At 39.2% G+C, this 24,626-nt stretch overlaps 1 protein-coding gene across 4 annotated transcripts in view; it reads left to right on the forward strand.

Annotated features, from left to right (window-relative positions):
- Positions 1 to 24,626, forward strand: part of NFATC3 (nuclear factor of activated T cells 3) — a 137,693-nt gene that overhangs the window by 87,527 nt on the left and 25,540 nt on the right. For 3 of the 4 annotated variants that reach the window (XM_047078632.1, XM_047078628.1, XM_047078629.1), the window contains exons 7-9: positions 5,268 to 5,323; positions 6,341 to 6,467; positions 17,331 to 18,338. In XM_047078632.1, the coding sequence (XP_046934588.1) occupies positions 5,268 to 5,323; positions 6,341 to 6,467; positions 17,331 to 18,338 (1,191 nt within the window). The remainder of the gene's footprint in view (positions 1 to 5,267; positions 5,324 to 6,340; positions 6,468 to 17,330; positions 18,339 to 24,626) is intronic. The other variant, XM_047078630.1, reaches the window with a different exon arrangement.

Below are 24,626 nucleotides of genomic sequence, written 5' to 3' on the forward strand. Positions count from 1 at the left end.
ATGAACGGGGGAGGGGCAGAGAGAGAGGGAGACACAGAATCGGAAACAGGCTCCAGGCTCTGAGCCATCAGCCCAGAGCCCGACGTGGGGCTCGAACTCACAGACTGCGAGATCGTGACCTGGCTGAAGTCGGATGCTTAACCGACTGCGCCACCCAGGCGCCCCGGGACCATTTCTTCTTGAGTTAATTTTCATGATTTTTATTTTTCCAGGTAAATAGAAAAACACACTCTGTGTTTCTCCTTTACTCTCACAGTGTTACCACACTCAAAACACTTCTGACACCAGATGTGTGGGTTTCCCATATATCAGCTGATTCTTTGATATGAGCTGGGTTGGGTGTTCTGAATGAGGTCAGTTCTGACACTAACTGGAGTTAGTGCAGACCCCACAAGTTAAGGGCTCAGTCCCTTAAGACTGCCCGTCACTTGAAATGACAATCAAAAGTAGTAGATGCCCAGGTACGCACTTCTGTCTGGCTTGGCTACAAATCAGAGGCTCCCATGACTCACTTCTTGGTTTTGATCATTTGGTAGAGCGGCTCACAGAACTGAGGGAAACACTTAGGTACCATTACCAGTTTGTTACATAATAGAGGATATCAGAGGGTACAGATGAACATCCAGATGAAAGAGATACATGGAATAAGGTATGTGGGAAGGGGGTGTGAAGCGTCTGTGTCCTCTATAGACATTGCCCCTGTCCCAGCCACCTCCATGTGTTCAGCAACCCAAAAGCTCCTTGAACTCTACTGCATTTGGAATTTTCATGGAAGCTTCACACAGGTTTGATTGACTATTCCATTTCCAGCCCCTCTTCCTTCTCTGGAGAATAGGGGTAGAACTGAAAGTCTTTCTAGTGACCAGCCTCCATCCAGGAGCCTACTAAGAATCACCTCCTTAGAACAAAAGATAGTCTTATCACAGGAAATTCCAAGGGATTTAGGACTTCTGTGTGTCATAACTGGGGTCAAAGACCAAGTATAAAAACAAAAGGTACTCCTAGTGTTCTTCTTACCACTTGGAAATTACAAGAATTTTAGGAGCTTTATACCAGGAGCCAGAGGCAGAGATCAATATATATTTTCCCTATTATTTCACACTAGGATTTTACTTATTTCACCCAAGTTCTCAAATTTGTTGACATTTGTTTGCTTATAATACTCTATTTCTGCATTTGAATTATGTCCCCTCCCTTTTTATAGAGGGAGCAAGCGCACATGCGGGCAGGAGAGAGGGGGAGAGGCAGAGAGGGAGAGAGAGAGAGAAACAGTCCCAAGCAGTCTCCTTGCTGTCAGCGTGGAACCTGACCTGGGGCTTGATCACGACCCTAGGATCATGACCTGAGCTGAAATCAACTGTTGGGTGCTCAACTGACTGAACCACCAGGCACCCCTGGAATTATATCCCTTTTAAAAAATTTATTCCTGCTATTATTTATTTGTGCCATCTCTGGTTTTTTAGTCAGTGTTTCCATAGTACTTTGGCTTTATTGGTCCTTTAAGTTGTGTATTTGTTTTCTGTTTCCAAGTGTCTGTATTTTTTTTCTTTTCACTTTTTTTTCTTTTCTTTTTTTTTAATGTATTTATTTTTGGGAGAGAGAGCATGAGCTGGGGGAGGGGCAGAGAGAGGGAGACCCAGAATCTGAAGCAGGCTCCAGGCTCCAGGCTCCAAGTTGTCAGCACAGAGTCCCACGCCGGGCTCAAACTCACAAACTATGAGATCATGACTTGAGCTGAAGTTGGACGCTTAACCGACTGAGCCACCCAGGCGCCCCAATATGTTTCTTTTTCTTTCTTTTTTTTTTTTTTTTTGGTTTGTTTGTTTTTATTTATTTTTGAGACAGAGAGAGACAGAGCAGGGGAGGGGCAGAGAAAGAGGGAGACACAGAATCAGAAGCAGGCTCCAGGCTCTGAGCTGTCAGCACAGAGCCCGACACACGGCTCGAACTCACGGACTGTGAGACCATGACCTGAGCTGAAGTCGGACACCCAACCTACTGAGCCACCCAGGTGCCCCTGTTTCTTTTTCTTAAATGGTAATCTCATTTGTTTTTTATCCTTTTGAAACTTACAGATTTAAGGCTATACGTTGCTTTCATTGCCTATCTCTTATGATTTTATTACCTCTTTTTTCACCGAATACATTTTCTTGGAGTTTAAGTAAGTTTAAATCTTTTCATACTAAACCATTTCCTTTCCCTTGACTCTGTCAACCTCATAAGCTGTTGTTTTATTTTGTTTTCATTTATCATCCAGCCTCTCAAGTAATCTGTCAACTACCATCTGCCATTTCCTTACCTGCTGTGTACTCTTTTGACTTCCATTATATTGAAATCATAACCTAAAAATTTGACACTCAGCTACCCACCCTCCTCCTTGACATTCTTTTCTTTCTTGACCTTTGTGTGATTGTACTCACCTGGTTTTTGGCGCATTTTTAAATGTCTCCACTGTTTTGTTTTGTTTTTTTTAATCAATTTTTCTGGCCCTTAAAAATAGATGTTTCCCAAGGTTCTGTGGTTCAGCTTTCTTTTCATTATATTCCCTCATTCTAGGAAATTTCATCAGCTGGTCAAATCTTTGTCTATAACTACATTATTTCTTTCAAACTTCTGACGTGTTTTATTCTTTTGTTTTTGTTTTTTGTTTGTTTTAAATAGGCTCCATGCCCAATGTGGGGCTTGAATTTACAAACCTGAGATTAAGAGTCGCATTCTCTACCAACTGAGCCAGCTAGAAGCCCCCTAACACGCACTTTAAAGTACCCACTGAGGGACGCCTGGGTGGCTCAATTGGTTAAGCGTCTGACATCAGCTCAGGTCATAATCTCATGAGATTTACATCGGGTTCTCTGCGGTCAGTGCAGAGCCCGCTTCATATCCTCTGTCCCCCTCTCTCTACACTTACCCTCCCTCTCAAATAAACAAACATTAAAAAAAATTCATTTGTGCCTGAATATAATAAATATGTATGTATATAATGCAGTTTCATTATAGAATACATTTAACTAGAGCTTTACCTTTAAGAACTTTTGACTTAATACAATTACTGGTTTCAGATGAGATTGCAGTTTGTGACTGTGTAACTCCCATTCTGAAAGCACCTTTAGTAATCTTTTCATATTTAAGTCCCTTCATGTGGCATTTAGGTCACAATCTGTTGCTTTTCTTTTCAGCCTCATTTCTTATTTTTCCCTACCTCATACTTTTTACTCCATCAACACAGCTGCTTATGGTTTCCTCTGTCGTGTAGTTTCTTGCCATCTTGGCTTTGCTTGTGCTCTTAGGCCTAGACCAACCTTCCACCCATATCACTTGAGTTCTACCTTCTTTTTCAGCCTCAGTTCAAGAATTCAGGAAGCCTTCCTTGTCTCTTATCCTTATGCCAAGAGTAGGGTAAGGACCCTGAACTCTGTCTTCTTGGCATATCTAGAGTACACCTTTATTAGTCATTGAAACCACCACGATTTATTATGATGAACTGTTTTTATTTGCCTTTCATAGACTGAAGGTAAGAGTATCTTATCTTCACTATCTCAGTAACCCAAAGTGCCTGGCATGTCAGGACCCAACAAACGATTGTTGAACTAAGCTGTATTTCTTTGTAGACATAGCATTTGTCTCTAGTGTCTGTTATACACAGGGTTAGCTATTATCTATTTATTGGACTGAAAAATGAGAGTCACAATTTAGAAGGCATTGGATTGAGTCTTTTCTGATGTTTTCACAGACCAGATGAAGAAGTCCTGCAAGCTGTGAAGATACTTATGTGGGTTTAGTCAATGGGCAGATGCTCATGACTTAAAAAAGAATGCTTTAGAGTACTGAACATCAGACTGGAGTAAGAGCTATAGTAGCAGTTGGGGTTCTCCCCAGGTGACAATTCACTTGGGATGAAGAGACAGAAAATGTGCTGGCCAGATCTTTAGGTGACACAAATCTGGAAAGCCTAGCAAATATATTCAAAGACTGTCAGTATTTAAAAAGATCCTGGCAAACCAAGTCTTGTAGGGAGAAGTTAACCTAAGAAGGGTTGGGGGAAAAACCAGGTAAGTGCAGCGTGGGAGTTTGAACTTGGCAGTAGGAAGTGTAGTAGACTGAGGGAATCTTGCTGACCACACACTAAGTGTAAGGCAGCATGGTGCAGCTACCCCAAAACTTTTTTTTTAATGTTTTTATATTTGAGAGAGAGCAAGTGGGGAGGGGCATAGAGAGAGGGGGACAGAGGATCTAAAATGGGCTCTGTGCTGACAGCAGAGAGCCCGATGCAAGGCTCGAACTCACGAACTGCGAGATCATGACCTGAACTGAAGTCCATGCTCAACTGACTGAGCCACCCAGGCACACCTACCCCAGAAAACTTTTATTAACAGACTCAGCATCTTCACATAAAGTGGAAATTAGAGCCTTAGTCACTCTGTACCATGCTGTGTCATTTCCCACCTGGGCTATTCAGTTCTAGGCTTGATGCATTTGGAGAGAGATGTTCACACTGGAGGGGTGTTCATAGAAGAGTGGGCAGGAAGGCTAAATATTGTGTAAGATGTAAATGCAGAACTGGGGGTGTTAATCAGTAGAAGGAGACACATGTAAACATAGCTGGGCTTTTTTTTTTTTTTTTTTTTTGAGAGCGTGCGTGTGAGTGGGGGTAGAGAGAGAAGGGAACAGAGGATCGTAAGCAGGCTCTGTGTTGACAACAGCAAGCCTGATGTGGGGCTCGAACTCATGAACCCTGAGATCATGACCTGAGCCAAAGTTGGATGCTCAATTGACTGAGCCACCCGGGGCCCCCAAACATAGCTGTTTTTAAACATCTTAAATACTGTCTCAGAAAACCACTCAAAATATTTTGGATTGGGGGGCTGCAAAGAGTAGTTCTTAAACCAGTGGTGGGATACTGGAAGGAGGCAGATTTCATCTGTCCTGAAGGGCTTTCGAACAGCAATTGTCCAAAGATCAAATGGGTTACTTGGTGAGAGAGTGAGTTTCTCATTACCTAAGGCATACAAGCAGGAGTTGGCTACTACTTGGTGAAGGTGCTCTCAGAGGATTTTCAAACATAAATAAACTGTGAGGCCTGCTAACTAAGGCAGCCCAAAGTCTTTCTCCCCATTTTTTCTCATGGGTACACGTTTTATTTTCATAATGGAAGTCATTGAGGAAAAGATTCCCTTTGCCAATAAGCTTGTGATACTAAATACATTAGATTTTGTTTATATACTTTGTGACTTGAATTACTTTTAACTGTAAATTGTTTCTTTTAATAGATGGACGACCTCAGTGGGAGGTAGAAGGGAAAATAATCCGGGAAAAATGTCAAGGGGTAAGAAATTTATTTCTTCAGAAACATTTAAGAAGCTTAGAACACTGGATAATGCTACTTTATATTATAGATGAGGAGTCTTTTATCTAATGAGTAATAGAAAAGTAAATTAGAATTTTTAGAAGTTTGGACATGAAATAGGTACTCTCCTTATTCTAAAATTAAAGTTTAGGAAAGATAAACAATTGGTGTCTTTGCCTTTTTTGTGTATAGGAAAGGAGAAATTAAAAGGTTCTTACTACTGTTATCATTAGTTTATTTCTCTGAATTCAGTGAAAAAATCAAATTCAGTAAAGCCCACATAGAATGGGAAAAAATAGGGAGAGAACAAGCCCTAAGGAGTTTGTGTATTTAGCGCAATTTTTGCAACTTTTCAGCATTAAGCCTTCCGGGATTCAACACTAAACACTGTGGTCCCTTCATCCTGATTGGAATGGAGACAGAATTTTTTGTGGGTTAGAGAATAACACTTTCCACAGTGCTCTCCAGAGACCTGGAGAAATTAGATTAAGGATTGCAGTTTCACTCTGCTTATGTAAAATTATTTTTTATATGGAAATGAATTTTTTATATTGCTAGTTTAGAACATTCTGAATATCAAATTTAAGGTAAGAAATCTAAATTATAACACAACTGAGGAAACATTAAACCTGATTGAAAACCAGGACAGACTTCCAGTTAAGATACATAGTAACGTGTAATATTCAGTAGTGCAGAATATCTCACTACATGGTACATAATAAGACTGTTTTTATTTCTGCTCCAACTAGAAACCCAATTGGATGACTAAAAGGCAATTTCTCCTTTAATGGTTTACTTTCAAGAGTTTATCTCTGTTGAGACTAGAGTTTCATAGAGTAAATCTCCAGATGACTTACATGACCAATTGATGTGCATAATGATCTATGATGGGAGACACTGGGTAGTTAAGCCTCATGAGTTGTGCTGAGTTTAGCAGGTGCATTTCATTTTTAGTTCTGAATGTAACACAATCTTACTACTTTCCATGCTCCTTAGGCTCACATTGTCCTTGAAGTTCCTCCATATCATAACCCAGCAGTTACAGCTGCAGTGCAGGTGCACTTTTATCTTTGCAATGGCAAGAGGAAAAAAAGCCAGTCTCAACGTTTTACTTATACACCAGGTATGGGGAGTTGTGATGGTTTACCACAGAGCTTGCTTTCATAATGAATAAAAACTTATTCAATGAAACCTGTATTAGAATGTTTACAATAGAGTACTTGTAATCAATAAAAATCCTAACATATGCCTCGTCTGTAAAGTTTGTGTAGACTTTAAATATTAGATGTGATATTAGCTGTTATTTTGTAGTTATTTATTATAAGGAGATTAGAAGGTTGAATTTTGATTTTAAGTCTGTTTATCTGGAGCTACCAGAAATCCCCAGCACTACAGTAAGGGCAGGTGTTTGTGAATATGTGTGAAACTCCTTTGTGCCCTTAGCACACTGCAAGAAGGCAGTGTGTTCATCTCAAGCATTTCCAGTCAGATGAAAAATCTCTCATTAGATTTTCATTTGGCAAGTAGCAACTGTAGTATACTGTGGTCTGTGGGTTATATAAAGTCGATTCCAGAGTTTCTGGTTTTATAGATGTGCCCTAACAAAGGAGGCTGCCATACCTCTTTCTGCAGCAATTCAAATGCTGTAACTTTCCAGCTCTTGGTGGTAACACATAAATATTATATGCAGTAATTCATGCTGATGTTTACATAGTTAGAGAACAGATATTTCTAGAGGCCTTCTCTGTCCTAGGTGCTGTGTCAATGCAGGGCTTGAACTCATGAAACATGAGATCATGACCTGAGTTGAAGTCACATGCTCAACTGACTGGCCACCCACACACCCCTGTTGCAAAAACTTTTAAATGGTTTATAGTAAATGAAAAACAGAAACACTTAAATTTGAGAAGGTACTAGTTATTAATGATCACTTATTTGTCATTCCTATTCTTTAAAGCCTGGCTGTATTCCACTTTAAGCCTCTAAAGGCCATTTATATTCCCAGATCTGAAAATTAATATTACTTGATCATGTTAATACATTATTAGTAATAAAATATTTCTATTCATTTTCAAATAGAATACAACCCTTTTGAAAGATTTTGGTTAGTCATTTCAGTATTAATTGAGTAAGTATTTGAGGGTGCCTCCTAAGCGGACAAAACCTCTCTCAGTTCCTTCTTTCATGGAACTTATAATCTAGTGAATCAATAAATTAATTACCAACAAATGTATAATTAGAAACTGAAATAAGGACTCTGATTAAAAGGGATACAATACTATAGGTAAAAATAACAGAGGGACCCTTGCTTGGGTTAACTGCTTGAGAAAACCAGGATATATGTGTATATATGTATATGTGTGTGTGTGTGTGTGTGTGTGTGTGTGTGTGTGTGTATACATACTCTATATATGGTATATATAATGTATGTAAAAATAATACTGTCTAAGCCCTTTGTGTATTTATTCTTTTAATCCACATAATAGACCTTTTATAGTAGGTTATTATCTTATTTTACAGAAGAAGAAACTGAGTGGCTAAGTAATATGCCCAGAGTCTCACAGTCTTAGAACCACATGTCAAGCACAGGCAATCTGGTTCCAGAGTCTGGGCTCCTAACTGTTAAGCTAGAGTACATCTCAGATAAGTAATATTGCCCTCTCCATTTTGCAAATACGTGAACCAAGGTCACTCAGCTAGTAAGTGGCAGAGGTGAGATTTGAATCCAGGCAATCTGGCTGTAGGGGGAAAACATTCCAATTAAAGGTAGCAACATATACGAAGGTCGTGTGGTTGGTTGGATAATGGAGTATTAAGAGTTCTAAAATGGGGCGCCTGGGTGGCTCAGTCTGTTGAGCGTCCGACTTCAGCTCAGGTCATAATCTCATGATTCGTGGGTTCGAGCCCCGCATCAGGCTCTGTGCTGACAGTTCAGGGCCTGGAGCCTGCTTCGGATTCTGTGTCTCCCTCTCTCTCTGCTCCTCCCCTGCTCACACTCTGTCTTTCTCTCAAAAATAAATAAAGGTTTAAGAAAAAAATTTTTTTAAAATAAAAGAGTTGTAAGAAATGAGCTTTAACGGAGAGGTGACATGATCAAATATGTATTAAAAAATTTTTTTCGGGGCACCTGGCTGGCTCAGTTGGTAGGGCATGCAATTCTTGATCTCAGGGTTGTGAGTTTGAGCCCCACATTGGGTGTGGAGCCTACTTTACAATAAAATCATTTTCTCTACAATATATGAATGTATCAAATTAACATTTTATATACCTTAAATTTTACACAATGTTATATGTCAAATATTTTCAATTAAAAAAAAAGTTAAAAATAGGGGCGCCTGGGTGGCTCAGTTGAGTGCCTGCTTGACTTTGCTCAGGCCACGATCTCATAGTTTATGAGTTCAAGCCCCACATTGGGCTCTGTACTGACAGTGAGGAGTCTGCTTGGGATTCTCTCTCCTTCCTGCTCTGCCTCTCTCTTTAAATAAATAAACAAACAAACAAATTTCAAAAAACAAATAAAATAGGGGTGCCTGGGTGGCTCAGTCGGTTGAGTATCTGACTTCGGCTCAGGTCATGATCTCACAGTTTGTGAGTTTGAACCCCGTTTTGGGCTCTTTGCTGACAGCATGGAGCCTGGAGCCTGCTTCAAATTCTGTGTCTCCCTCTCTCTCTGCCCCTCCTCTGATCACTCTGTCTCCCTGTCTGTCTCTCTCTCTCTCAAAAATAAAGAAACATTAAAAAATTAAAAATTAAAATCATTTCTCTCATATTTCTACTGTTTTCTTATAAGTTGTCAATGACCAGTTTAGTCTTTCCTCAGATTACTATGGAGAGTGAGATTTGTATGGCAGAGACCCAAGAAGGTTAAAAATATGCTTCAGATAACTAGAGTGTTTTGAATATACAGAAGAGACAACATTAAATAAAGCATATCAGGTTTCTGAGAAAGGTGGGAAGGAATATAATTTCAAATATAAAAGTTGGAATGGGCCTTAGTTGGGAGAAGGAAAGGAGGGAAGGTAAAGATGAAAAAGATGGATATATATTAGGTTTGTAAATTTAATAGTGGAGAGTTTAGGGAGTTTCCATATAATAGCATTGACTTTTTTTTCTTTAAAGAATGACATGCAGTCTTTTGTTGAGTAGAGGGAACTGTGGGTGTTTTGGCAGTTTAAAGAATATGGACAAGTTTGAAATAGTTGTTGTAAAGAAAGGGGGGAGTAAGTTACCACAGAAATATAATTGGACTCTGGGCATGATCACAGGGTACCTTTAATGTTGATATTAATAAATTTATGAATATTAATTAGCCTGGCTGTGTAACTTTCTTAAGCAGCACTCAGATTCTTTAGGGCAGGTGGTAAAATATTAATAGTAGGGTTCCTCCAGGGTGATATTTATTAAAGACATACAGTCCAAGAATGTTATCAAATGCTGTGGAGATGAGAGACTATAGAATCTAACCTGAATAAGAAAGAAGAGGAGCTTCTGGGACTGTTGAAACAAAAAAGGCAGAGGTGTGCCTGGGTGGCTCACAGTTAAGTGTCAGACTTTGGCTTGGGTCATGATCTCACGGTTCGTGGGTTTGAGCCCTGCGTTGGGCTCTGTGCTGACAGCTCAGAGCCTGGAGCCTGCTTCGGATTCTGTGTCTCCCTCTCTCTCTGCCCCTGCCATCCTCCTGCTCTGTCTCTCAAAAATAAAAAAAGTTAAAAAAAAAAAAAAAAAGCTCAGGATAAGTGAATAGAGGTTTTGATTGCTACCATCATAGTGGTAGTAATTGAACAAAGAGAATATAATGCTCTTACATTATCAGCTCATGAGTTGGGAGGACAACATAAAGGCAGAGTCCTGGAGGGCATTCTATATGAGAATGGAAATCATTGGGGCCCCAGAGTGCAGAAAGAATTTTGGATTGGACTACAACTGTCATCACTGGGCTTATGATTGACAAAATACAAATCAGGTGGCACACACTAACGGAAGAATAGATTCAAGAAGTGTTTGGACAGCCCTTGTTCTGGTTGATTACTATCTTTTCTCTGTAGCATTTGGCTTTTTTCATTTTTTTTCTTAAGTGAAATTTGGAATAAAATCTTTACAAAAGCAAATATATTCCTGTGAATTTATTTTTTAAAACAGACAAGTTGAAAATATAATTTCAAACACCGAAAATTGTCTTCCACTCTGAAATTGTTATTCTGTCCTAGATCCTTTTGATCCATTTATAGACACAATTTAAAATAAAAATTGGGGGTGCCTGGGTGGCTCAGTCGGTTAAGCGTCTGACTTTGGCTCAGGTCATGGTCTCATGGTTCATGGGTTCGAGCCCCATGTTGGGCTTTGTGCTGATAGCTCAGAGCCTGGAGCCTGCTTCGAATTCTCTGTCTCCCTCTCTCTCTCTGCCCACCCCCCCCCACTCATGCTCTGTCTCTGTCTCTGTCTCTCTCTCAAAATAAACATTAAAAAAAGGTTTTTTTAATAAAAATGGGACCAAAATGTATACAGTATACTAATTTTGTAACCTAAACATTTTTATTTTGCTTCATGAACAGATAGAGTTTTATAGAATTTTAATAGCTTCTCGTATTCTAGTTTGTGATACTTATATTAGAGTTGTTTGTTGTATTAATTTGTATGAACTATTTATATTAAAGATTTTAGCCTTTTTTTGTTTCTGACAATTCTTTTAAATTTTACTTACAAAAATTTTAGATATTCAGAAGTTGCTTCTTTATTATTCAAGGATTTGTCCATTTGTTACTTTTTTGACAACCCTCTAGCAGTAGCAGTCTGACCACTATAAATATCCAATGAAAGAATAATCAGTTGCAAATGGCTAACTGTTCGGAGTTTTTTGTTTTGTTTTGTTTTGTTTTGACGTTTATCATTGAAGTATAGTTGATGTACAATACTTTGTCACTTTCAGGTGTAATAACTTATTTTTTATTAAAATTTTTAAAAAATGTTTATTTTCAGAGAGAGTGCATGCGTGTACACAGACACAGACACACACACACACACACACACACACACAGAGGCAAGTGGGGGAGGGGCAGAAAGAGGAGGGTGGACAGAAGATCCAACGTGGGCTCTGTATGGACAGCAGAGAGCCTAATGTGGGGCTCAAAGTCATGAACTATGAGATCATGGCCTGAGCTGAAGTCAGATGCTTAACTGAGCCACCCAGGTGCCCCTGTTATAACTTTTTTTAAATTAGAAATTACATTTAGTGGGGCACCTGGGTGGCTCAGTTGGTTAGCATCTAACTCTTGATTTCGGCTCAGGTCATGATCTCATGGTTGTGGGATCAAGTCCTGCATTGGGATTAGTAGTGCAGAGTAGTGCAGGATGAGTAGTGCAGAGCTTACTTGGGATTCTCTCTCTCTCTTAGAAAAAAATAAAAAACAAAGAAATTGCAACATTAAAAAAAAAAGAAATTACATTTAGCACTATTTGTCCAATAGTCAAGTTTACTTAGTAATTTGAAGACTGTTCCCAGTATTATGTGTATGATTCACAAATTACCCTAATTACAGAACCCTTCCTTAGTGGCGTTACCTGAATTTCTGCTCAGCCACTAGCTTCAGATCTTCTGATGTGGGAGCCCTCTTTTCCACCCCAGTATCCCTGAAGCTTTTGAGGGAATATACCTCCCTCTGAGGCCTAGCAGTAGTTACTTGTGACTGGACGTACCATGTGATCTCTGGTTTTAGACTAGTGGGGCTTTAGGGGACAACATTAGAGATAAACTTTCATGTGTAATATTTTACCTGTAGGAGAGTGTATTCTATGTTCTAAATAGTTGATTGGAGAGACTTTTGGATTGTGATTCTTTATTTGGGAGAGAACGCCTGCCTTACAGTTAGGTCACATTCAGCTCTGCCATAGACTGTACCCTCTTGGTTAATCTCTATACAATGAGGGCATAAGTCTAAAGCAGGGTTTTTCAAATTTAAATTGTTTTACTCCCCAAACAAAATCTTAGGCAAAAAGGCAATATATAAAAAGGATAAAATCTAGCTTTGATACTCTGGTTGTACTAGAAGGGGGAAATCCAGAGAGCTCCAGCTCTTTGAATGCTACTCTTCCACATCCACTACTTGAAGAAGACAGTGAGGCTTCTTATGGTTTCAAAAGCACTAGACCAGGAGATTTTTTTCCCGAGAATGAGGATATTTAACACAAAAGGTAGAGTTAATCTGTTTCTAAAATTCAACTCATTCTAGTTATGTATGGTCTCTTTAACTGTACTTCCCTCCAAATAAGAATAAATTACTATAGACTGTCAATGAGGACTTCTTAGATTTGGTTGGAGTCTTAATCCTTCATAGACAAAAAGTGACAGTTGATTTGGCAGAGTGAAAGTATACTCAATTTAGGAAAGCAGAACTCTCAATCTGAGTACACAGATGTGGGTCAGGAACATAAAAATAAAGATTGGGTCATGCAAAAAAAAAGATACTATGTTACAGTTTTTAGTCCCTCTGTCTCCTTTTTAGTGCATGACAACCAACCACTTAGGTAACCAAGGGCCTTACCTGCTCCATTCAGGATTAATTAAGATGAGAGTAGGCTTTTTTGCATATTCTCCCTCTTTTATATAGAAATGTAACTCTGCATATGGAATTTACTGTGACTTTCCTGGGACCGGAGTAGGAGCTGAAGTAGAAGAGGAAAAAAGAATCCAATAGTCCAGGGGAAAAGTTCTAGTTGTGCTAAAGTCAGAAAAAAAGTGAGTACGCCAAAACATTAGAGAGGTTGGAGTTGTTAGATATGGTGAACCACACTTGAAATACCTGAGCAAGAATCAGAAACTGGATGGAAGCCTAGTTTAGAATGTTAACTTTGGTGCAGAAGCAATAAGAAGACTCATGATACACTTTTTCTCTTTTAAGTGTTGTCTCATTGTTAGGAGTGGGCTCACCAGTTGGCAGATTGTTTATTTTGTGTGAGAGAGAGAGGGGGAGGGAGAGGGAGGGAGGGAGGGAGGGAAGGAGGGAGAGAATCCCAAGCAGGCTCCATGCCATCAGCGCAGAGCACAACACAGTGCTCGATCCCACAAACCATGAGATCATGACCTGAGCCGAGCGACCTGGTTCGCTTAATTGAGTGAGCCACCCAGTCACCTCAAGGCTATTTTAAATCTTACTTACTTTCATTTCCTCAGATTGAGAACATGCTTTTGTGAGGAGACTTGTACTTGATGGGTTTGTTAAATGGCCAGATGAGGTTTGACCATGCTTGGCTTCTCACTGTTACTTTCTTTTGACATAAAATGAAGTACTTACATTTTAGTGAAGATCATGAAAATTTTAATTATGTTAGTTTAACTCATACAAACTTGGAACAATGAGATGTCAATTTAGGAAAATTATTAAAAAAAATTTTTTTTAATGTTTATTTATTTTTGAGACAGAGACAGAGCATGAACAGGGGAGGGTCAGAGAGAGAGGGAGACACAGAATCTGAAGCAGGGTCCAGGCTCTGAGCTGTCAGCACAGAGCCCAACGCAGGGCTCAAACTCACGGATCGTGATATCATGACCTGAGCCGAAGTTGGACACTTAACCGACTGAGCCACCCAGGTGCCCCTAGGAAAATTATTTTTAAATGAATTATAGTACTTCAGTAGGAGGATAAAGTCAGTAACTTTTAGAAAAGTGGACTGGAAGAAGTATTGCCCAAGAGAAACAATAAAGTCCATTGCTTTGACATACAAAAAATTAACTGATGGTTCTTTTCTGTTTTGATAAACATATTAAATAAAATAAGCAAAATACATTGATTTCTATGTTAAGCAGTCCTTTCACCAGGTAGATCTTAAATCATCTTAAATACATTTTTTGATGTGATAAAGGATAGTGGTTGGTATTCATAGCCTCTGCTTGTGTGATGGAATGATGAACTGTAATCTTTCTTGTTAATATAGTATAGTGCAGTGATTAAAAGCATGGACTTTGAAAGCAGAAAAACCTGGATTCAGGTCCTTGTGACACCACTTTGAGATTTAGTGTCTTCAGGGGTAATAATAATCCTTGCCTCTTAAAGTTGTTTTGAAGTGAATTAGGACTTTTGGGTACAAATGACAAAAACTCCATTCAAGCTAGCTTAACAAAAAAAAATTGTATTGGCTCATGTAACTGGACAGTTAATTGGAATGCTGGCTTTAGGCATGCTTCAGCTCAAGCAATGTGGTCCCAGGGCTTAGGCTTTCTCTTCATCTTAACATTGCTTTTTTCTGTTGGCTTTGCTCTAGGGCAGGCTTTACTTACATGGCATCTCTAGGTTTGTTTCATCTTCATAATTAGCAATCCTAGAGAAGAGAGCTGGTACCTTCCCCCACCCACACACACTTCCATCTAGATCAGTCCTGGGGTCACACTCAAGTCTTTGGTTCAGTCTGTTGTTGGCATTTGTAGGGGTTCTTATGAATTTTGGATATTAAACCCTTTACAGAAATATTATTTGCAAGTAGATTTTCCATTCTGTGGGCCATCTTTTCTCTGTCTTGATAGTGTCTTTTCATGGTCAGAAGTTTTTAATTTTGATGAAGTCCAATTTATCTGTTTTTGTTGTGTGTATGTTCAGGGTACGTGATACTTAAGAAACCATTGCCAAATCCAATGTCATGAAGCTTTTTTTGCCCTTTGTTTTTTTCTTAGAATTTAGTTTTTGCTCTTACGTTTAGGTCTTTGATCCGCTTGAGTTAATTTTGTGTATGATTTTCGGATAAGGTTCCATCTTCATTACTTTGAATGTGATGTCCCATTGTTCCTGTACCATTTGTTGAAGAGACTGTTCTTTCCCCCAATGAATAGTTTTGGCACCCTTGTATGAAGAGCAATTAACTGTTTATGTTAGGGTTTCCTTTTGGGCTCTCTATTCCATTGGTCTATACATCTGTCCTTAGGCCAGTACCACTTGGTTTTTATTACTGTAGCTTTGTAGTAAGTTTTGAAATTAGGAAGTGTGAGTACTCTGTCTTTGTTCTTTTTCAAGATTGTTTTTGACTATTTGAAGTCCCTTGGGATTTGGTATGAATTTTTGGATAAGTCTGTTTCTGCAAAAAACATAGTTGGGATTTCATTGCATCTGAAAATTGTTTTGGAGAGTGTTGCATTCTTCGTGGTTAATTAAGTCTTTCAGTCCATGACCCCAGGGTATCTTTCCATGTATTTAGGTCTTCCTTCATTTCTTTAGCACTGTTTTGTAGTTATCAGTGTATAAGTTTTGCCTACCTTGGTCAAATTTATTCTTTAGTATTTTATTTTTTGATGCTATTGCAAATGAGGTTGTTTTCTTAATTTCCGTTTCAGATTGTGTATTGCTAGTCTATAAAAATACAATCGATTTCTACATGCTGATTTTGTGTCCTGCAACTTTGTTGAATTTGTTTACTAGCTCTGACAGTTTTTTTTGTGCATCCCAGTACTTTTTTGATCACTCATTATTCCTCTTGTAAATGTGCCTGATGATGGTTGAGGATAAAATGAGGTACATATGAGGTGCCTCAGATGAGGTTCCTCAGATGAGGTACATGTGAAAACCGTTGTAAACTAGAATCTCTATGAATATTAGATTCATGATCTCTGGTATATTATGCATTATGCAAAAACAGTGGACTGGTAGGTTTCAGATCAGAGATTGCAAATTCAAGCTTTTTTATTAGGCTGTAGAGTTTGGGGTATCTTAAAAACTCATTTATTTTTTTTAATATTTAAAATTTTTTAATGTTTTTTTTTGAGAGAGACGGAGACAGAGTGTGAGTGGGGGAAGGGCAGAGAGAGAAGGAGTCACAGAATCTGAAGTAGGCTCTAGGCTCCGAGCTGTCAGCACAGAGCTCGACAAGGTGCTCAAACCCAAAAACTGAGAGATCATGACCTGAGCTGAAGTCAGACGCTTAACTGACTAAGCCACTCAGGTGCCCCTATTTATTTATTTTGAGAGAGAGAGAAGGGTGAGCATGGGAGGAGCAGAGAGAATCCCAAACACAGAGCCTGATGCAGGGCTCAATCTCACAAACCATGAGATGACCTGAGCCGAAATCAAGAGTCAGTCACTCAACCAATTGAGTCACCCAGGCGCCCCATAAAAATCATTTATTTTTTTTTTAATTTTTTTTTTCAACGTTTATTTATTTTTGGGACAGAGAGAGACAGAGCATGAACGGGGGTGGGGCAGAGAGAGAGGGAGACACAGAACCGGAAACAGGCTCCAGGCTCTGAGCCATCAGCCCAGAGCCCGATGCGGGGCTCGAACTCACGGACCGCGAGATCGTGACCTGGCTGAAGTCGGACGCTTAACCGACTGCGCCACCCAGGCGCCCCAAAAATCATTTATTTTTAAATAGGTAATGTATATACTTGGTTAAAAACATTGAGATTGTGTATTGCTAGTCTAGCACAAAAATTTACATAGTAAAAACTAAATCTGCCTCTTGCTCTTATTCCCTAGTCACCTAGTTTTGTTCCCAGCAGTAAACACAGCAGTTACCAGGTTTGCGTATCCATACCTGTATAAGCAAAAACATGTGTACATGTACGTATGCATATATATATATATATATATATATATACATACACACACACACATATACACATATACACACACACACACACACACACACATACACTGTATTTTAAAAGAATTGTGATATGTACACATTGTTCTGCACCTCACTTTTTTTGTTACTTAGGAACGTATTAGAGGTCTTTCCACATCTCTTCATAGAGTTCTATGTGGTACTGTTTTTTTTTAATGTGAGTACTTTTAGAACAAGAACCACTCCCTGTTGTCTTTTGCTTGCTGACTTCACATATTTTATGTTATTTGCCTTTTCTGAAGGCATTTGAATTTTTTTTGAAGGCATTTGAATTTTTAACCCCTGACTTGGATACATGCTATAGTTATGTAGCCTAGAATGAAGTCCTTTGATTATCATTGTATGTATTATGTAATAACGTTTGCTTTAATCATTTTCTTTTTAGTTTTGATGAAGCAAGAACACAAAGAAGAGGTTGACTTGTCTTCAGTTCCGTCATTGTCTGTGCCTCATCCTGCCCAGACCCAGAGGCCTTCTTCAGACACAGGACACCCACATAACAGTGTACTGTCAACACAGAGAAGCTTGGTTTGTCCCATCCAGCAAACATATGCATCCATGGTAACTTCATCTCATCTGCCACAGTTGCAGTGTAGGGATGAAAGCGCTGGTAAAGAACAGCATATGTTACCTTCTTCAGTCATGCACCAGCCTTTTCAAGTCACACCAACACCTCCTGTGGGGTCTTCCTATCAGCCTATGCAAACTAATGTTGTGTACAACGGACCAACTTGTCTTCCAGTTAATGCTGCCTCTAGTCAAGAATTTGATCCGGTTTTGTTTCCACAGGATGCAGCTCTTCCTACTTTAATAAATCTTGGCTGTCAACCATCGTCATCCATACCTTTTCATTCTTCAAATTCAGGCCCAACAGGACATCTCTTAGCCCACACACCTCATTCGGTACAGACCCTGCCTCATCTGCAGTCAATGGGATACCATTGTTCAACCACAGGACAGAGATCTCTTTCTTCTCCAGGGGCTGACCAGGTTGCAGGCCAGCCTTCCCCTCAGTTACAGCCCATTACATATGGTCCTTCACATTCAGGGTCTGGTACAGCAGCTTCCCCAGTAGCCTCTCATCCCCTGGCTAGTTCACCACTTTCTGGGCCACCATCTCCTCAGCTACAGCCTATGCCTTACCAATCTCCTAGCTCAGGAACTGCCTCATCACCATCTCTAGCCACCAGAATGCATTCTGGACAGCACTCAACTCAAGCACAAAGTACAGGCCAGGGAGGTCTTTCTGCACCTTCATCCTTAATATGTCGCAATTTGTGTGATCCAGCTTCATTTCCACCTGATGAGGCAACTGTGAACATTAAGCCTGAACCTGAAGAGCAGGAACCTAACTTTTCAACAATTGGTCTACATGACATCACTTTAGATGATGGTAAGTTCATCTTTCTCTCCTTCAAGCAGTGAAGATCCAGGAACTTTCTTCTCTGATAGTCTTAAAAAAGTTACCATGGATTGCTTATTGGCATATGGCCTATGGTTGGGATTTTTTTTTTTTCTTTAATAGTTGTTGTCACTAGAAATATGTTAATTAAAGACTTTGAGAATAGACATGAAAATTTATACTTTGAAATCTAGTTTACCACTAATACCTACTGCAAAAGGTAAGACTTTGAATCATAGTCTCTTACCTATTTGTGATGGAACTAAGGACATGAGATTTATTGGGCATCTCTTCTTTTAGAACATACAGTTGGTCACAGTGTCTGGAAAATGGAATTCAGTAAATATTGCTACATGCCATCTATTTGGAAGGCACCGATTTAGATGCTGGGAATACTAGGAATATATTTAGATAGAGTTCCTGTCCTTGAGACTCACACAAGTAAAGAACTTGTTGCTCTGTGGCTCTGCCAACTTGCTGAGTCAGATAGTGGTGATGGTGCAAGACCAGATTGGTTGGCTGTAGCTGGTACAGCTGTTGGCACCAGGATAAGAAGAAGCTATTTATATAAATGTAGCAAGTTGGTATACAGACCTCTTTTTAAATTAGAGAACAAACTCTAGAATATTAATTATTTCAATAATTGAAAATTCCCCAAGATAGGATTTTCAGGTAATGACTTAGAGTTTATTCTTGGCTCTATCATTTATGTGGTAGTGAAGTTTTGCCTAAATAGGAATTTAGTGAAAGCTACCTGTAACTGTTGTTCATCATGAAAATTCTAACAATTCTAAAAACATCGATATAGAAATTTAATTCTCTCTCTGAATCTGTACTTTTTTGTATAGAAAAGTAATTCTTTGTTAGTCATCTCTTTTACACATGTGGAGGAACTGAGTTTACTGCTTAGTTGCAAAGCTGGTGTCACATCCTAGATTCCAAACATAAGGGGAAAGGAAGGTAAATAAAATGTGGCATCCCCACTCCCAGGGCTTCCACCAGATCAGTACATAGCTGACTTTATAGCACAGTGGGTCTGGGACACTTATAACCAAGATCTAAAAAAAGCATATTAGGAGATCATCTGAGAGATGTGACAGATTCCTTAAGAAAGATTCAGCAATGGGGCGATTGGCTGGTTCAGTCAGTAGAGCATGTGACTCTTGATCTTGCGGTTGTGAGTTTGAGCCCCACATCAGGCCTAGAGCTTATTCAAAAAAAAAGGAAGAAGAAGGATTCAGCAAAGGTTCCCTGAGGAGATGATATTTGAGCCAAGTCTTAGAGGATTGAGTATATGTTTTCAGTAAATGAGTATCAGAGGGCAAATCAGACAACATAAGCAGAAACAGCTGTGTCTAGGAAAGCATGATTATCAGTGGGTAAATGGCATAGTAAAAGATGGCTTTGAAAGCCACAAGGGGATGTGCCAGGTAATTTGTGTGTAAATATAAGATACAGTTGACGCTTGAACAACTTGGGGGTTAGGGGCACCTACCCTCACTCAGTCAAAATATCCACATATAACTGTCAATTCCCCAAAAACTTAACCAGTAATAGTGTACTATTGATTGAAAGTTGATTGAAAGCCTTACTGATAACATAAACAGTTAACACATATTGGTATGTTATATACATTTTATATTATATTCTTATGGTAAAGTAAGCTAGAGAAAAGAAAGCGTTACTAAGAAAATCATAAGGAAGAGGGAGGGGCACCTGGGTGGCTCAGTCCGTTGGGCATCCGACTTTGGCTCTGGTCATGATCTCACAGTTCGTGAGTTCGACCCCCATATTAGGCTCTGTGCTGACAGCTCAGAGCCTGGACCCTGCTATGGATTCTGTGTCCCTCTCTCGCTCTGCCTCTCCATGGCTCACACTCTGTCTCTCTTTCTCTCAAAAATCAGTAAACATTTTAAAAATTTAAAAAAGAAAAAATAATCATAAGGAAGAGAAAATACATTTACAGTTCTGTGCTGTGAAAAATCCACATGTAAGTGGACTTTTATGATTCAAACCCATGTTATTCAAGAGTCAACTGTATATGTGTAAACTCAAGTATCACCTACAATTTGAATAGTATTTTCCTATTCATTATTTCATTTGATCCTTATTAATCCTGTCTCTGACCTAGATAGTGATGATTTAAAGAATTGAGCTTTCTAAAGGTCACACGACTGTTAAGTAGGAGCTAAGACTGGAATCAGATCTTTTCATTCTGGTCTTTTTCTTGCAGCAGTATAGCTGCCTTCCAGCAACAGCAGGCCATGGTGGTTAGAACTCTACTAAAGAAGGTCCCTCAAGCTTTTTTTTAATTCCTAGAGGAACATGTGTGCAGAACTTCACTACATGAACACATATTCACAACTGTACCTGATCTGTCAACGTTTGTATTGGGAGTACTTGATGGCTCTCGTATAAGTGTCTTGCTGTGCTTTTTCTGCACAGCTGGCATAAGTGTCATACTTTAGAGCACCAGGTAGAGAGGAGGCTTCTACTTTGATGCAAAACAGATTTGAAATAAGTAAAAGATTTTCAATTGAACATAGGCTTTTAAAAATGTTACCTATTCATTCTTGCAGCAGTTTTAGACTATTCATCATGCTTGTAGGGTGTATGTTTAGAATTTTAATCCCTGAAACGAGGGTTGAGACCTTGAATGATAACCTACCACCCATTTGTGATGGAACTGAAGACACGAGATTCATTGAACACATCTCAAAGTGTATTCTAGCTCATTTTCTTTCCGAATGAACCAAAAAAGGACAAAGGTGGTGGAACTTGCTCTATCACAGATGGAGTGATATTTTGGGGGCAACAAATTGGAACCTTCTAGAAAGGTTTTGTTAAAATTTTATTTCACCTTTTGAATATGTGAAAATGTGTTGCTGATGAGGCCTATGAGGGCACGTATAAAAAAAACCTTCATTTTTGCTCCATTCATTGTATAAGCCACACAATCAAGTAAAGTTCCCAAATTGTAGCCCTACAGAGGATGAAGACTGGCTATTGAATTCTTTGCCACCTATCATGAGACTTGACAGAACCTCAGTGGTGCTAGCAATAATTAAAGGGGGCAGGGACGAAAATGCAGTCCTCGGCACCTTGAATTGTTAGATGTAAGAGATTTGCCAACTAACTCATTGATAATGTTATTTTGATTTGCCTTTGAAGGTAAAATTCTAGGTACTTAAAAAATCCTACAAGGGTACCTGGGTGGCTCAGCCAGTCGAGTGTCCATCTTTGGCTCAGGTCATGATCTCACGGTTCATGAATTCAAGCCCCGCGTCGGGCTCTGTGTTGACAGCTCAGAGCCTGGAACCTTCTTCGGATTCTGTGTTTCCCTCTCTCTCTGCTCCTCCCCCACTCATACTCTGTCTGTCTCTCTCTCTCTCAAAAATAAATTAAAATATTTTTTTAAAATGTTTTAAAAAAAACCCTACAGTTCTGCAAAGTTTTAGTATAAAGTCATTGAAAAACAACAACATATCTCATAGGCCTGGCACTCCTAGCATTTTAATGTCCCCTTTCTGGCTACCTTTAAAAGGAAGCCATGAAACATCCCAAAAAGGATTAGAAGCACTTAAAGTGAACTTAGCAGTTAGCCTAAGCTCAGATTTTATATTAACTTTTCTATATTGTGTTAAATATTAATTTCTACTCTACAACTAGAGGACACAAATAATTTTTCATAATTTGTATTATACTAGTTAAATATACTAGTTAAATAACTAGTATTATACTAGTTAAATAAACTTAAATATACTAGTTTAAATATACTTAAATATACTAGTTAAATACACTAATCCTAAGAACTTTTTAAAAAGTGTTTGCTTATTTTTGAGAGAGAGAAAGAGAATCTCAAACAGGTTCTGCACTGTCAGCACAGAGCCTGATGCGGGGCTCGAACTCAGCAACTGTGAGATCATGACCTGAGCCGAAATCAACAAGAGTTGGGTAGTTAACCCACTGAGCTACCCAGGTGCCCCTAATCCTAATAACTTGTGTTAAGCATATTTCTGTTTTATATTTATTTAACCCTCATTAAAAAAAAATCCCATTAGAGATTTTAAAAGATTAAAGATAAAATATCCTTTTTATTTTACGATTTTTTTAATGTTTATTTTGAGAGAGAAAGAGGGAGAGAGAGAATCCTAAGCAGGCTCCATGCTGTCAGTACAGAGCCTGACACAGAGCTTGATCCCACCAACCGGGAGATCATGACCTGAGCTGAAATCAAGAATTGGATGCTTAACTGAGTGAGCCACCCAGGCACCCCTATTTTGCAGTTTTTAATAAGATGGAGTCAAGAATCATTCAGTCATTACTTGTGACTTTTAGAAATGTGGACATTCACACCTTAAGTTTTTATTATAAATTTAGTGACATTTAATAGAGAAGATATTAGTGCCCCTAAGCTCAGAATTTGAAGACTTACGGAACTAGAAATACCTCTCATACAGCTCTCTCATTTTATAGATGAAGAATCTGAGTTTTACAGAGCCTAAGGTTTTCGTTCAGGGTAACACACAGTTAATAGCATATAAAGACTAAAGCCCGGGTCACCTGGGTGACTCTGGGTTGAGCATCTGACTCAATTTCAGCTCGGGTCATGATCCCAGGGTTGTGGGTTCGAGCGCCTCATTGGGCTTTGTGCTGAATGTGGACCCTGCTTACGACTCTCTCTCTCCCCCTCTGTCCCTTGTCCCCACTCTCACGCTCTCACTCTCTTTAAAAAAAAAAAAAAAAAGACATGACTAAAACCCAAGTCTCCTGGTTCCTGCTTCAGTATTTTAGGTGTTTTTCATGTTTGTTATCCGTCTGTGAATTGAGACTGCTGCTGTAGAGGAAGCCAAATATGTGAAAGAAACAGCCATTTTCTCCATAGAGTTTCTGTTTGTGAGAGGGACCAGGGTAGTTTTAAATTCTCACTATAAAAGAACTTTAAAAGACTCTCTGACACTACGGTTCTCTCTCCTCCTCTTTGACACCAGGGTTCATACTCTGGTATCTTTAGTGATACTGTATTCCTGTTCGTCTCTTCTTTTTTACCTTCTTTGGAACATCTCTGGGCCTTTTGAGTTCTGGCTACCCTTATTTTATGTGGGCTCTGATGCCTCTGGAATCATGCAAAACAAACCTAGTCCTTCTTGTAATAGCCCTTCACATTTGTGAAATCTGATCTCTTTCCCCATCTTAAAAACACACCAGCAACTTCACCTTTCCCGCACCATCACCACCCTCTGCTTAACCCTGGTGTTTTAATTCCTTTTTGTTATGAAGTATCCAGAGGGGAGCATACTGTAGCCAGCTCAGAGTGTATTGGGACTATCACCTTCCTTGTTCAGAAGTCTTTATTGTATCAATATGGCCTGAGGTCAGGGGATTTTCTTAGCTCCATCTTACTGTTGATTTAGTGAGTCATAAGTAATGCTAAATCACATCCTTTCTCTCCCCACTCCCTACCCCTTGGGTTTTTGCATATGTTGGTTTTGGAACCCAAGACTAAACTTTACAATTATCCTTTAAATACAGGCCCATTTAATTTCTGATTGAGCTGAATCCTGTTACAGCTTTCCATTAGAGTCCCTGAATTCCCACTCATCCTCCTTTGTTCACAAACTAAGAGAGCTGCAGCTGCAGCTTTTCAGCAGAGAAGAGGCTCCATGTTAAATATAGCCTGACCTACTGCTGTGGTGAAAACTGACACTGACACTTGCAGGCTCTGTGCAATAACTTGCTGATCCTAAATGTAGGGCAATTACTAACTTGACTGTAAACAGGAACTCCAGACGTGACCTCAGATACTGCAGTTCAGTATATAAATGATAAGCAGAAGTGCCTACTTTTGAGTAGCAAGGGAATGATAAACACAAGATTAAGGATGGGGAAAGCAAGAGGCTGGTGTGAGAGCAGAGGTCAATATTGTCAGTGTTCTTTTCTACCTGTTGGATATTAATTTCACTGCTGTTTATTGTATTTAAGTAAAATGAAATAAAGCCATACATAGCCAATGGTGAGAATGGGCCACAAATGAGGTATTTAATCACTTTGGGGCACTGAGGTAAAAGGGAGGTAGAATGTACTGAACTTTCTCCTTTAATTTTTTTTTTTTTAACGTTTATTTGTTTTTGAGACAGAGACAGAGCATGAACGGGGGAGGGTCAGAGAGAGAGGGAGACACAGAATCCAGGGCAGGCTCCAGACTCCGAGCTGTCAGCACAGATCCCGATGCGGGGCTTGAACTCACAGACTGCGAGATCATGACCTGAGCCGAAGTAG

Source organism: Lynx rufus, unplaced genomic scaffold (assembly GCF_022079265.1).
Source record: "Lynx rufus isolate CCGP_SWC_20201006 ecotype Redwood Valley unplaced genomic scaffold, mLynRuf1.p SCAF_16, whole genome shotgun sequence".
In the NCBI taxonomy this organism is placed as follows: domain Eukaryota; kingdom Metazoa; phylum Chordata; class Mammalia; order Carnivora; family Felidae; genus Lynx; species Lynx rufus.